General features: G+C 41.9%; 1 protein-coding gene across 4 annotated transcripts in view; it reads right to left on the bottom strand.

Moving 5' to 3' along the window:
- fam184ab (family with sequence similarity 184 member Ab) overlaps positions 1–14349 on the bottom strand; it is a 103941-nt gene extending 89592 nt beyond the window's left edge. For 2 of the 4 annotated variants that reach the window (XM_078289718.1, XM_078289719.1), the window contains exons 1-6: positions 14257–14349; positions 12795–13034; positions 12305–12388; positions 10803–11054; positions 6556–6691; positions 4951–5132 (exon numbers count right to left, since the gene is read on the bottom strand). In XM_078289718.1, the coding sequence (XP_078145844.1) occupies positions 4951–5132; positions 6556–6691; positions 10803–11054; positions 12305–12388; positions 12795–13034; positions 14257–14334 (972 nt within the window). In that variant the 5' untranslated portion in view covers positions 14335–14349. The remainder of the gene's footprint in view (positions 1–4950; positions 5133–6555; positions 6692–10802; positions 11055–12304; positions 12389–12794; positions 13035–14256) is intronic. The other 2 variants (XM_071898724.1, XM_071898725.1) reach the window with 1 other exon arrangement.
- Between the last annotated feature and the right edge of the window lie 332 nt (positions 14350–14681).

Below are 14681 nucleotides of genomic sequence, written 5' to 3'. Positions count from 1 at the left end.
AGACCTTATGTAGCAGACGGACAAGCAGACAGGCAAGAGCAAATGCCCTCCATACCGGGCATCGGAGTGCGCTGGGGTTGTCATGGAAACACCAGTATGATTCAAGGTCCGGGTAACAGCAAACAGAGATTTGGGGAAACTGATGGTGATTCCAATCGTCTGTTTGCTTTGCTTTGAATCAGGAGACAGGTTGTTCCTGTGTGGCATTGGTTCGGAAAATTTCAAGTGAGCCATTTACCAACAAAACCCACACGGGAGCGGTCGTTTGCTTCATTGGACAGAAATTTGATGCGGGAAAGGACTTTCTTACAGGGTGAACCAACATGGAGCATCAGCATCAGCTGCGTTTGCTGTCAAACTCTCTGTGGTAATTGTCTGTTGTGGTCCTCATGTATAACAAAGGATGATCCCACTGTTTATGGAATGAGATTCGGAATCAATAGTAGATACCCTTTCACTTAATTTCTGATTTACAATTCAGTTTGTAAAATTAGGGGATTCTTCTGACACTCCTGCAAGTTAAATAGTAACTAAACCCCAAACCCAAATCTGTGGTGAAGCCCGACATCTAATGATGAAAAGTGGCCATCTGCTATTGGCTGGTCTTTGGTGCCAGGTGATGTCACCTTCTATAGAGTACAACAGGTGGTGACATCACCTGGCACCAAAGACCAGCCAATAGCAGATGGCCAGTTCAGTACCCTACTTTACACCATTAGATGTCAGGCTTGACCACAGATTTGGGTTTGGGGTTTAGTTACTCTTTAAACAACTGCTATTTTCCTATTAAAGCTACAATATGTGGGGTGCCCTTTGCTGCATGTCATCCCCTCTCTCTGCTCTGTCTTTCCTGTTTCTCTCCACTGTAACTGTCCAATAAAGCAGAAATGCCCAAAAAAATAATCTTAAAAAAAACAACACTTGTCACTCATTTTGATGAGCTGTCTACCTTGAAACAGTACCTAGCCTGAGGATGAGGTAACTGTAGGCATCTGTAAAGCCTCCACAGGTGTTAAAGAAGCAGACGGCTAACGCAACCACTCTGTAATAAAAAAAAAGCAATGCTGATGTTCACCGTGTTTTTGAACTTTCTCTGTGAACACTAGCCTTACCTTGATAGCCACAACCCAGCTCACTGCATACAACATGCCCACAGCAAATCCCAACATCATTGAAAAGTTCATTTCAGGCAAATGGGGGTATTTAGGCATGAATACACAGGGTCACAGGGTCTTTCACAATTCACAGAGCTTCAGTGTGGGGTTGGATCGCATCTCACTCAAACCAAAATGTTTAGCATTGGCTGGATCTAGGGACAGCTAGAAGGGCACCGCCTGAGGATCTCAGGTTATGTTCAGGCTCATAAGGGGTCAAAAGGTCCAAGATATAACTTTGGGCTAGACCTTGTTGTGCCTTTAAAACTAACAGTAAGATCTCAAAATCAATTCTAAAGTTGACAGGAAGCCAGTGCAGGGAAGCTAGAATGGGGGTAAAATGGTCACGTCTTGGTCCTGGTTTAAAGGTTGGCTGACAGCATTTTGCACCAGTTGCACGGTTGAGGGAGTTCTTGTTTAGATACGAATAGAGCGAGTTAAAATAGTCAAGGCATGATGAAATAAAGGCATGGAGTACCTTTTCCAGATCAACCGAGGAGAGGAAAGTTGTAATTTTGGCAATGGTTTTTAGTTGTAAGAAACATGACTGAACAACCCTCTTTAACCTCTTTTCAAAACTAAGATCTGAATCAAATACTACTCCCAGATTTCTAGCTGTGGGCTTCACAAAGGCTGACAGGTTACCAAGACTGTCCAGAATTGAGTTGATTACAGAATTGAGTTGATGGAGTTGGTGGGGCCAAACAGAATGATCTCAGATTTATTGTCATTTAGTTGGAGAAGGTTTTGAGACATCCAGCACTTAATATCCGACAGCCAATCCTTAAAGCTATTTAAGCTACTGCCTGGGTTCATGGGTACATAAAGTTGTGTGTCATCAGCATAACAATTAAAACGCATATTATTTACAAATTATGTCATCAAGAGGGAGCATATGAATGGAGAACAACAAGGGGCCTAGCATTGACCCTTGCGGAATGCCATAGTTGAGGTGTGCCGGGGCAGAGGTGTTGCCAATCACAGAACATTTTCTATCACAAAGATATGATTTAACGAAATTTAGAGCAGTATTAGTGAGCCCGACCCAGTTCTCCAAACGATTGATCAAAATGCTGTGATCAACAGTGCCAAAAGCGGCACTAAAGTCTAACAGAATTGAGACAGAGCGGTCACCTCTGTCAGCAGCAATGAGGAGGTTGTTTGTCACCCTGAGAAGAGCAGTCTTAGTGCTGTGGTGAGCTCTGACAGCTGACTGAAACTGTTTAAATTCATAAATGACAGTAGCTGTAACGAAATAATCTCTTCTTGGACCTTGAACAAGAAGGAAATAGGAAATAAGGAAATAGGTCTATTGAGATCAAGGGGACTGAGATTTGGTTTCTCTAGGAGAGGCTGGACCATGGCATCTTCAAAGAAGGGGGGGACGGAGCCAGAAGACAGTGAGGTATTTATGATACGTAAAATGTGTGGTCCGACAGTACCAAGGACCTCCTGGAGGAATTTAGTGGGAATAATGTCCAAGGGAGAAGATGAGGATTTCATATGATTAATGGTATCTGTGAGAGAAGGGAAATTGGTTCAAAGCTGCTGAGAGTGGAATGGCATACTGGTGGGACTGATGCGTCACAACTACTGGGCACAATCTGATGTCGTATGTTATCAATTTTTTTAATAAAACGAGCCAAAAATTCTTCATACCGCAAATGAATGGAAAACATTATGATGGGACAGACTCACCCTGGCGTCAAACACTGGAAGCCTTGCAGGACTTCAGAGTAAGTCTGATGTTCTTAGCTAGTAACAAAGAGCCAGTCCTACTGGAGTGTAAAGCGTTCAGTCTAAACTGATTGGGCCTGTCCCAAAACACAGTAAAATAAACAGAATGCTCACTGAGCAGCAGTAGACCTTCAACCACATGTGAAGTTGGCGAATACCACTACACTTCACATCACCGAAGTGGGGGGAGGGAACAGGGAAGTGGACCACAGATGATGCATTGCTTGTCGCAGTCCAGGAGAGGGTCAATAAGGCTTCTGAAATCGTCCTTGCGTTTTTCAGACTGCTTGAGCTTGATGTCGTACGACCCAACGTGGATAACCAAGAAACCATCTCAGTCCGATTGAGTGTGAATGCTGTGTTTCTCATATAGCCAAATGAACCCAACTAAGGGGTAAACAGCTCCAGGTTTTGAAATCGCTGCTCTAAACCAACTACGTGTGGAAACGTCCTAGGAGGATAATCTCTACTTTTTCAGAGGAGGAAAAAGAGAGAGAGAGCAAAGAGCCAAAGGACAGACTCTGAAATAGACAGAGAGAGAAGGGTAATTAAAATCAGTGTTCCCACTATTGCCCTGATTTAATGACTTTTCCATGACTTTCCATAATTAAGTCAGCGCACTACCACAAGCTAAAATGTTCTTCCTTCCTGGTTTGTTAATGTTGTTTACCTAAAGGACTAAGCAGTCTAGTTTCCAATATACATAGTTGGGCTGAAAACCACCATCTAATGCAATGAATGTGTGAAAACAAGTTGTAAAATACATTCTGGTATATTCCTGTAAAATTCCCATATATTCCCCGATTGATCAAATTCCCTAACCCTAACCCTAACCCTAACCCTAACCTTTCCTTGTCTGGAATACCCCTCTCAAATTTTCATGATATTCCAGCAATTCCATGTCAAGCACACAGCCTGGAAAATAAGAGAGAAGAGAGAGACTGGAGGAAGATAGAGAGCTATAGGGGCATTGTTGCTGCCACCGCAGAAAGGTGCAGTAGAGTTTACGTGGAGCGATGTCGGCCTTCCTCTGCTGTCCTGAGGAAGACATTGAAATTCACAGCAGCCTCACCCAGTGGGAGAACTATTGCAGCTCCCAAAGGATTACACCGCACAAATGTCAAAGATAAAGAAATGGGAAAACACACATGAACCAGCTACACTTGACATTTACCATGGGCTGTGGTTGGCCTGCTGACTACACTGTTCCTTAAATCATCTGACCTTTAAGCATCTTGGTTTTTAAACAGAGGAGCTGGTCGCATTTTTTAAAAGTTGCGTAAATGGAGTGACAGACAGGTCTCGTTTCCACCCGTCTGTTTTTGTAGTTTTGAAGTTTCCAAGTTTATTCTAGGGTATGTCACACATCTCAGAGAGAAAGAAAGACACAGAGGGAGGTGGATAAAGAGAGAGAGAATGGGGGTATTTCGATACATACGGTTATATTCTCGCATCTTTAAATTCTGCGTTCTCTACAAAGAACTCCCTGAAATATATCAATAATTCAAGTCAATTGCTTCTTTTACAACTATAAAGAATGGCTGCGAGCAAAACATCACCCTCACAAGAGTACGCATGGGAATTAATAGCTCTATAAAGTCACAGAGAAGTCAGTGTTGTAAAAAAAAAAAAAAGATGAAAAGACAAACTGAAAACAATCGAAGAAAGAAATCGTTTTGTCTAATTTGAAGGGCAAGTGAGCTTTTGCCATGTTGGAATTCCTCCCAAACACCAACAAATGGCCTTTTACTTGCAGGTGCTTCTTTTCAAGATGTCGAATGTTGTGGATTACATAGAGATTTTTGGGCATGGACAGCCTACTGGACTGCAAGGGAGCAAAGGGACTACAGATGGAGAACTGTACTACCCACTGCCTCAGCTGAAGAACTGGGTGGCTTGGATCAAGCTACATAAGGCACTGGAAGGATGGTTGGTCAAGTCGTTCTGACGGTTATTCCCGTATGATGTGAAAGCAGCATTAGGTTTCTTTAAGCTTCATCACACACGCAGCTCAATGAGTATATATGCATGACACACAGAAACTCTCACGCACACACACCTTCTCCAGGGAGTAGATCTGTTGTTTATGCCTTTCATCCACGGCCTGGCTCTTGCTCTGCAGGGCCCCCCTCTCCTCCTCCAGCCTCAGCACCTTGTCCTTCAGCCGGCACCGCTCGCTCTCCAGGTCCCTGATGGCCGCCTCCTGGGTCATCTGGGTGGCCTGCAGGCTGCCTATCTGACCTGGCAGAGGACAGAGAGGACAGGAGGATGAGACGAGTGCAGATAGTAGGGCAATGTCATCTGCATAGCATGATTGTTGCAATTTCCTTGGTAATAGGTTTTTGGATTCAATACATTTTGTCCCTGGCCCTAATTTTATTTGCCACCAACACTTCCAAAACTGCTTATATCAACTGAATTTCTGGGGACAAAGTGGGGCAATGACAAGATACTATTTTGTCAGTGTGATACATTATCAGACGTAGATCAACAAACTACCAGGTTAGAGTTAACGTTGGTCCCTAACTCTCTCCTGATTTAGATATGGCCTCAAAATAGACTTCTGGCAATTTTGCTTAATCTTTGCTCTCCATTAGATAAAAACTAGAAGACAAATTTTGAAGTTAAGGTATGGCGAGTTCCAAAAATGTAGTTCCCGTAGAGTTTACATAAAGGATTCATTGTGTGTCCTGTGTGGTAAAGGCAATTGGAGAAGGGTAAACTCTCTCACATGCATACAGCCCCAATTGAATGTGACAGACCATCCTCGATGAACATGAGGAGCCTATATAGCCGTAATCGATTCTGTGCTAAGCTGTTGCTGCTGTTTCTGGGTTCCAAGCACGGTAGCAATGTTGTCGTATGAAACATTGATGGCGAGACATCACTGGATATTAAATCAGATGCTAACACACACAAGAATTTATGGCGCTAGTAGCAGCGGTATGCCTTGGTTTCTTCTCTGCTCAGTTACACACACACACACACACACACACACACACACACACACCTTTAACTGGGTGTAATTGATGTGAACAGGGCTTTTCCTGCCTCTGAGGGGCTGAGAATACCATTAGCCTGGATATACAGCATTCCACCATTAAAGTGTTACAGGTTATGATGCCTCAGACGAGACAAGAGGAGCTGTTAGCAGATACGTTTGATATGTTTGCACGACAAGCCCAGGAAGTTTCTTGAGGGCGGCGCGGCTTGTGTTGGCTTTGCTAGCATTTTAAATAGTACATATGAGAAACGAGAGAGAAGAGAAGAGAAGAGAAGAGAAGAGAAGAGAAGAGAAGAGAAGAGAAGAGAAGAGAAGAGAAGAGAAGAGACTACACAGCCTGATAAGTAGAGGAGTGTGTCTTACTGGCTTTAAGCAATATTTGTGTTGGCTTTGCTAGCATTTTAACTAGTAGTACATATAGGAAGAGACGAGAAGAGAAGAGAAGAGAAGAGAAGAGAAGAGAAGAGAAGAGAAGAGACAACACAACCTGATAGGTAGAGGAGTGTGTCTTACTGGCTTTAAGCAATATTTGTGTTGGCTTTGCTAGCATTTTAAATAGTAGTACATATGAGAAGAGAAGAGAAGAGAAGAGAAGCGAAGCGAAGAGAAGAGAAGAGAAGAGAAGAGAAGAGAAGAGATAAGTAGAGGAGTGTGTCTTACTGGCTTTGAGCAATATTTCAGTTGCTTGCTGCTGAACACGGTCTCTGGCCGCCTCCAGTTCACACTCAGCTTCCTTCTGACGAATCTCCACAATCTCCGAGTCCTGGGTCACCTCGTCCAGCTGCTTGGTTAGGTCCTGGACAGGACACAAATCAACAAAGAGAAGAAGAGAAGATATCCTCACATGGCAGCCATATTTGATTTACATCGTACTCTGGGTGAGAAACCCGAGCCAGAAGACAATAAAGCAGATGAAAAACAGAGGTAACCTCAACCGGTCTTTGAACATTTTTCTTTTTTTTTTTAAATATACGTCAAAATTATCCTTAATTACCATAGAGAGAGGAGCAGAGCTGAAAAGTTCCAAATGAAAGGCTACAGCAACCGGAATCAAGGGAAGATGCTAATCCATACATTAGCTAATGTTAGCGGTCAGCTACTTCATGTTGTTAACATTATTTTTAATCTCAAAACACCTTGGTCTAATGGTGTAACCTGTTTAAACAGTATGAGTTTTAACCAGCTAGCGTCACCTAACACTAGCAGTAGCTAGCAGACACAGCTAGCATGAACAGTTTGACTGTAACAGAAGTACCACTAAGGATATGAAGCATAATCTTACTGTATTACTAATACTAAAGATCAAGACTGTGAATACTGACTGCTGCTTAATTAATAAGAAATCAGCTTTGTGGATGGATTTGTCATGCGCCAGCATGGCCACCCATGTGTGCACAGACACAGGACCCTAGTTAGGAAGAATGTGTAGACTTGCAAATGTCAAAAAGTTTGCTCAACGTGATAATTTGCACCCTCCCTACAGGACTCTCTCAGTGGGAACATGTGAGAGGCAATTTCCCATCTTTCAATCACACCAAATGGCCTGCCTCAAACTAAATTACTGCTGCTACTGCTGAGACAATGAAACCACTGTATGATAATAACCACTGAGGACCCGCACGCAAATTGGACTTGGTGTGTGTATGTGTGTGCGTGTGTGTGTGTGTGCACGCTGATTATTTCCCTGATGAGCCCTGGGCAGGTGGGTTCACATTGGGACTGCTAGGTTTAGATAAGAGATCCATAAAGTGTGTGTGTGTGTGTGTGTGTGTGTGTGTGTGTGTGTGTGTGTGTGTCTGGAGTTGGGGTAGAGGGGTACAACATAGTGTAATTAACTGTATCTCTCTCATTTTAGCTAGGCTAGATGAAGAATTGCATTGCTGCTGAGATACAGATCATCACTGCTTCATACGTCAACACATAGACAAATACTGTATAGACAAAGACACACACACACACACACACACACACACACACACACACACACACACACAGAGCATGCTCCAGGGAACCCTGCCGTCACAGCGACTGTCAATCATTCTTATTGGACCTGGCTGAACTGCATTGCCATTCAAATATGAAAGCCATTGAAAACAGTGCTTGACTTGATTCATCCTGGTCCCAGTGGTGCAACCATTTAAGATTTGCTTCTGTTAAGAGCGGTCTTCTATTGTTTTTTCTATTTTTTTGATCTTGCGGAAAGCTTCTACCAATGAACCCAGATATGCTTTACCCACCAATGAAACTTAGGAGATTTCAGCAGCTTCAAAGTTTCTTAGTATAACAAAGGGATATTTTACTTAGGTATACTTTGTTGTACCTAAGCAAGGGTTTGTGAACAGTCAGCCATTTTTCTGAAATCTGGCTACTGAAACATAAACTAAAGTAGGGTGATAAGCAGAGAGAACATAAAAGCTAGAAGCTGTAGCCCTCACTGACACCAATCACAAGTACTTTAGACTGGTGCTAGGTCGATGCTTGATACCACTATTTCAACCCATGAAGCATTTTGGTAATTATGTCTCCTGAGATTAGGCAATGTTTCGCTTTGGTGCAACATTTTAATTTTCCGGCGTGAAAAGCCTACTTCCAAATTTTAATGAAAGGAGTCTGAAAATGTCAAGGCGCGCTCCGCGGAAAATGAAAATGTACTAAACCAAACTATTACCTTCTGGAAAAAGCAATAATTACCAATTATAGGCAAAAGGAATGATGAGCTGTGGAATTCTGACACTTTAAAATGAAGCCCTTCAAATGAAACTTAGATCAAACTAAGGATTAAAACCTGAGCTGTAAGCTCTTCAAGGTTAAATTCAAATCCACGTAATGACAATTAACTCTCACTAGGCCTTGAAGGATTAAGAGATACATCAGTCGGCCAAGGCTGTAAATGAGAGATTACTGTGATACCTCAGCGTCAATACAATATATCAGCTACATTTGAAAGACTATAACAGCCTTTGGGTCAAGTCGTCTCACTCGTCTGGTATCTTTCTAGTGGCTTGTCTCTTTTCTTTTCCTCCCCTCTTCTCTAAGGGAAGATAAAACTTCTATTGAGTGAATGTAGGAGAGCTACCTAGTGTAATGGGTTTCATGTTCGTTATCTGGGCTATAGTTGATTGCGCTGATGACTAATCACATTATTAACTCTAGGCACACCAACCACCGCTGACCTTTATCATATTCTCCGCAGCACTGAGCGAAGCCGGGAGGGTGCGGGACGTCTTCCTGTCTTCTTTGCCGTCAATGACAATTTTCAAACAAACCTTCAGAGCATATCGTCGTGACGCAAAAACAGACCCACTCTCCCAATTCCCCGACTGCATATGTCAACCTCATCTTGACTGGCAGAGATATGAGTGTCTTCAGAAGGCTTTAGAAAACAAATTACTCATCCCTCCACGAGTTTTCTGAAATATTCAGGCTGTTTTTAGAATTCTAATAAAATCGACTTGGGGAATGAACACAAACAGTTTTGATCATTTTTCTCCACATAAAAATGCCTACGTTAGTAAGAGAATGATGTGTCAGACTGGATATGGCATAGGATGCCACCATTTGCATTCAATATACAGGTGATGTGCGACAAGGTAGAATGCCTCCGCATACATTTCTGACCAATGCATGACTGACTTTTTATACACAACGAAAACTGCTGGTAGAAACGGTTTTCTTTGTCTGTGATGGACAGATTGTGCACCCATCACTCCAGGGAAAACTCATGTCAAGCTAGATGTACAAGAAAAAAGGCGATGGACAACTGGTTGAAATGCAACTGATTTAGATTTTTACTTAAAGAATAATTCAATTTTCGACCTGGGTATGTACAGCTCTATATGAAGTACGTGATGAAATTTGGACACAATCAATTGTCATGATGGCAAAAACTAGGAAAATAAGGCCCAGGTTGATAACTCAAACTATCCTTTAAGTATGTTTTGTAACACTACTTGTTACATTAAGTGTTAACTAATGTTAACTAATGCATTTACTAACATGAATTAAACATGAATAACAACATTAACAAAGATTAGTTAATGTTAAATGCACAACAACAACTGCATTAATTAATGTTGTTATAAATGTTTAACATGTTTGTTAACTAATGTGTTTACTAACATGAATTTAATGTCAGGATATGTTTAAGTAATACATGAAGAGTTTAAGTAATTTTTAAGTAATACATGAAGAGTTAGAGTTTCAATTTAGACAATACATTGGCATTAACAAACATGTATAACAACATAATTTATTGCAAATGTTTATTGTGCAACTCATTTTTGTTTTAACAATGTTGTTATTCATGGTTAATTCATGTTAGTAAATGCAAATAACAATAACCCATGCTTAATTCATGTTAGTAAACACATACGTTAACATTAACAAACATGTATTACAACATTAATTAATGCAGTTGTTTATGTGCATTTAACATTAACTAATCTTAGTTAATGTTGTTATTCATGTTTAATTCATGTTAGTAAATGCAAATGTAAATGTTAATATTAGGTAATGAACACTTAATGTAAAGTGTCTTGAGTGAAGTATTATACTTTGCTACCTATTAGATCGCGTCAGAATACGGAATTTTGTAGGCTGTCCGTAAGCATTACATCAGAAACTGGGCAAATATAATTGTGTTGAATTAATCGTTGATTCATGCTTTACTTAGTTTACACTATTTTGTTGTTGTTGTTTTTTTCAGTAAAAAAAAACTAGTCTGAATTCTTTAACTTTTACTCTGAGTACATTTTAAATGAACTACCTTTTACTCTCGTAGATTTTAACACCAATATATTATACTTCCACTTGCATAAAATTTCAGCAAAGTAACAGTATTTCTACTAGAGCAGGATATTTTGGCACTCTTTCCCCAACACCCCATACAGACTTCAGTCTCTTTTTACCTTAATGTTGCTTTCGGCTGCGGTGAGCGAGGCCTGGAGCTTGTGGGACTTCTCGCGGTTTTCCCGGGCCTCGTCCGTCACCCTGGCCAGCTCCGCCCTCAGCTTGCCGAGGGTCTTCTGGAGCGCCGCCTCCTGGGTCTGGAACTCCCGCCGCAGCTCGGCCTCGGTGCGTTTCCACGCCAGCAGGTTGTCGGCGGTCAGTTGCTGGGTTCGCTTCATGGCCTCCAGCTCGCGCTCGTAGAAGGCCTGAGCCTGGGGAGAGATACGAGGCGGTGTGAAACTATTAGGTTCACCTGCAAAATGTCACAGAAACACAGTCAACACGACGAAATTCTGAGCCCAGAACGACTTGGCTCACAGCGTTCACTGTTCACTGAAACTAATGGCTGTGATTTACTTTATTGTGCCATTCTGCTGTTTGCTTGCTCACAATGCTGTACTGATAAGTTAGGAAGTGGCAGAACACAGCCTTCACTCTCAACAAGATCAACGTGAAAGTGCCGACACACCGAATTTTCTGTTTTTTTTAACCATTACTTATCCAAGGAAGGTTGGCTGAGCACACTTGGCCCTTTCCCAGCACCACCCTGCAGTGTTGCTTTATTCCTGTGTTCAGTCTATTCAAATAATGATGGATTTGGTGACTTTTCAGTTGTGTGTATATATATATGAAGGCTTTGTTTTGGCAGCATTTTTCCAGACATTTCATTTAGCAAGATCAGTATTTTATCTTTATGCCTTGGAGTTGCCCAGTACAATCACTTCTTCGTCTTCTACTCTTGGCCACTGAGCGACTTCATTGGAGCAGTTGGGAGTTAAGTGTCTCAAGAAACCTTGATGGTAGTTGGTGAAGTAAGGGGGAGTGTTACTCATTCATTTCCTCCACCAATACCTTCATAGCCAATCCAGGGAAAGTTTGTGATAGGGTATGTCATTGTTTTGAATAATTATACGATCAACAAGTGACTGCAAGTCCATTCATTTCCAATAGAGCTGAGTGACCAGGGAAACTCAGACGATGTGTGGACAGTCAACAAGCTTGTCAGCTGAGAAAAAGTTGGCCTTTGGGCTGAACTGTCACTGGCAATCAACAGCCAGATCAGATTCCACAGATCTGCATTTCCCTACCAATGTGATTTTGTTTCATGACAAATAGTTCTACCTGGCAGGTGCAAAATGGACAAGAAGTTGATTACAGCCATTCAAAGCTTCTCAGTTCTCTACTACTTTTATTTGAAAGACTAGAGGAACAGACATGCATCCATTGTTGGGGTCGATGAGCATTGAAGTCATTTTAAAGTTTTGCCTTCTTGCCTTTTTGGAGAAAACTGAGGTGGGCCTGCAACTGGCACAATATATAGCAATTTCGCCCTCCAAAACGTCCAAATATGGGAGGGAAATGATTTACTTGGAAGTCAAATGTCTTTTATTTAGGTAATGTTAACATAGCCAGTCAAACTTGGCTACAGAGCTAATTGTCAACTACTACAATTGTCAACTACCTTGCTGAGTTTGGCCTCATACTCCTCCACCAGCCTCTTCTTGTCCTGTTTAAGCTCCTCCACCCGTTCCGTCAGAGAATCCACCTACAACACATCAGCACAACACATGGAGGAGAGCTCACATCGAACTGTCAGAATTAGAACCACTTCACTTGTCAAGTACAATGCAGATACAGAAGTTTATCCTGGAGACATTGGTGTAGAGAGACAAAAACAACTTCAAGAATCTTAAAGTACATACTGACAACCATTGTACAATGACAGGACATAATATATAGTGCAGTGACACCATGTAAGACCAATAACCATGAGGTAGTCATACTGTATATAATGATATAATGCAACTGTCTGGCATATGGGTCAGTTCACCCTAATTTTTGATGTAGGTGGTTAATCTATAGTCTTGTAACTTGTAGTCAGATAAGTTAGTAATCTCTGTCCCTAGCTGTCCCATTTTCTCTGGTCTTTTCTCTTTTCTGTAGTTGCTTACCTCAGCTTTGTGGAGCTGTCCCAGTTTCTCCTGGTCTTTGCTGTAGTTTGCATTCTGGCTCTGGTGGCTGCGGAGAAGCTCCTGGACCTCCTGTCTGTGCTGGGCCTTCAGCTCCTCCAGGGCGGCCCTCTTCTCCTGCTCAAACTGGGCCTGCGCCTGGCTGAACGTGCGCAGCTTCTCCTCAAAGGACCTCCGCATCTCCTCCACCTCCCTCGACATGGATACCACACGCTGCGTGTGCTGCAGAGGAGAGGGAAGGAGGGATGGAGGACTGAGCTGATTGGAGGACTGATTTGTAGGACTCCAGGCGGCTCACACAGTGGGCACACTTGTTTAAGGGCTCCCGCTCAGGCGGTGATGTACTGGCGGGGCACAGTGTGGCCTCCTGGCTGCCAAACAGCCAGCTCTGAATTAGCAGTAAAAACCAGCAAACAACCAAAACAAAAAGCAACAATCTGACCATTAAGCACTCTGCAAGTCAATGGCCAAATGTACTAAAAGAAACATTCAAAGTTTATGTAGCATTTCCTTATCTTGAGTTGATAAGATACTTTTTTTTTCTGTAGAACTCCTAAGAAAACCACTCAAGTATTCAGCATTGATGTTGCTGTTTTAATGGGGTGTGCAACATTTAAATTAGGGTGAATTCTTAGAATGGGTAAAGTTATAGGCTATCTAAACTAGATCAACTATGGTCAGCTTAATTCAACTGCTGCAACACAGATTCTCCTTTACTCACTTAGGGTTGGGAATTGATAAGATTTGATCAATGTCGATTCCTTAACGATTCCCTTTAACAATTCCTTACTTTTATATATTATCTTTAAAGCACCCCAAAACACTAAGTCTGTAGTAAAAATCTATCTATACTGAAATGAATGAAATTCTGCTACCAATCCCATATTTGAATGAATACAAAAATATGAATCGTAATCTACAACATACTCTTTTTAAAACTTTAGTTTTCCTTGCCCCAAATTGCTCAGTTCATTCAACAGTTCTTTTGTAAGAAAATATGCAAGTCAACTTTATCAGGAAAGATGCTAGACTGCTCTTCACTGATTGTGTCATATTAGCAATAATATAATTCGATAATACTGAATATCGCGATATTCAATATTATTGAATATCCAATAGTAATCCAATAGTGTTGGATTGGACTATTGGCTTGAATGAAAACCTGCAGACTCTTGACAACCGCTGCCATTGAGTATTTTCTTTATTATATCAAGGTCAGTATGCACTTCATCTGTGTATAGCATTCTCTTGAAAACACTAGAACACACACACACACACACACACCTTTACCTTAACCTCAGTGTGATTGCATGTTCTTTCTTTCCTCTGACATCCATCCATCCATCCCCCTGTGCCTCTGCTGTCTAAAAATAGCTCTCAATCTCATCCGTCCATCCATCCATCCATCCATCCATCCATCCATCCATCCCTCCTCCCCCTCTACCTGTGCCTCGGTGCAGAGCTGCATGTCCTCCACCCTCTGGCGGTAGCTCTCGAACTCGGCCAGGGCCTGCCTCTTCATCCTCTCGTGGAGCTCCATGGACTCCTCCAGCGACTGGATCCGCCTCTTCAGGTCCATCTCATCACTGATCTTACTCTTGTACTGGAACAAATGTGTGCATGGCTCTGTTAGGCATAAGCTTTGGTTGGTGAGTAATGAGTATTGACAAATCCTCTGAGTAATGATACATCGTAATGATCGCACTCTTAAATGGGAACTAGCGCGTTTTATTAGCATATTATGGGCAGATATACTGAGTATGAAATAAGTATAAAGAAACGGCAACATTTATGCTTTTTATGAAGAAACCAATAACGACTCTTGATGCATTGTCCGAACTGGATAGGCTTTTGTTTTTTACCTTGATT

Source organism: Centroberyx gerrardi, chromosome 18 (genome assembly GCF_048128805.1).
Source record: "Centroberyx gerrardi isolate f3 chromosome 18, fCenGer3.hap1.cur.20231027, whole genome shotgun sequence".
NCBI lineage: Eukaryota > Metazoa > Chordata > Actinopteri > Beryciformes > Berycidae > Centroberyx > Centroberyx gerrardi.
This window is presented reverse-complemented; position numbering and strand designations above follow the sequence as displayed.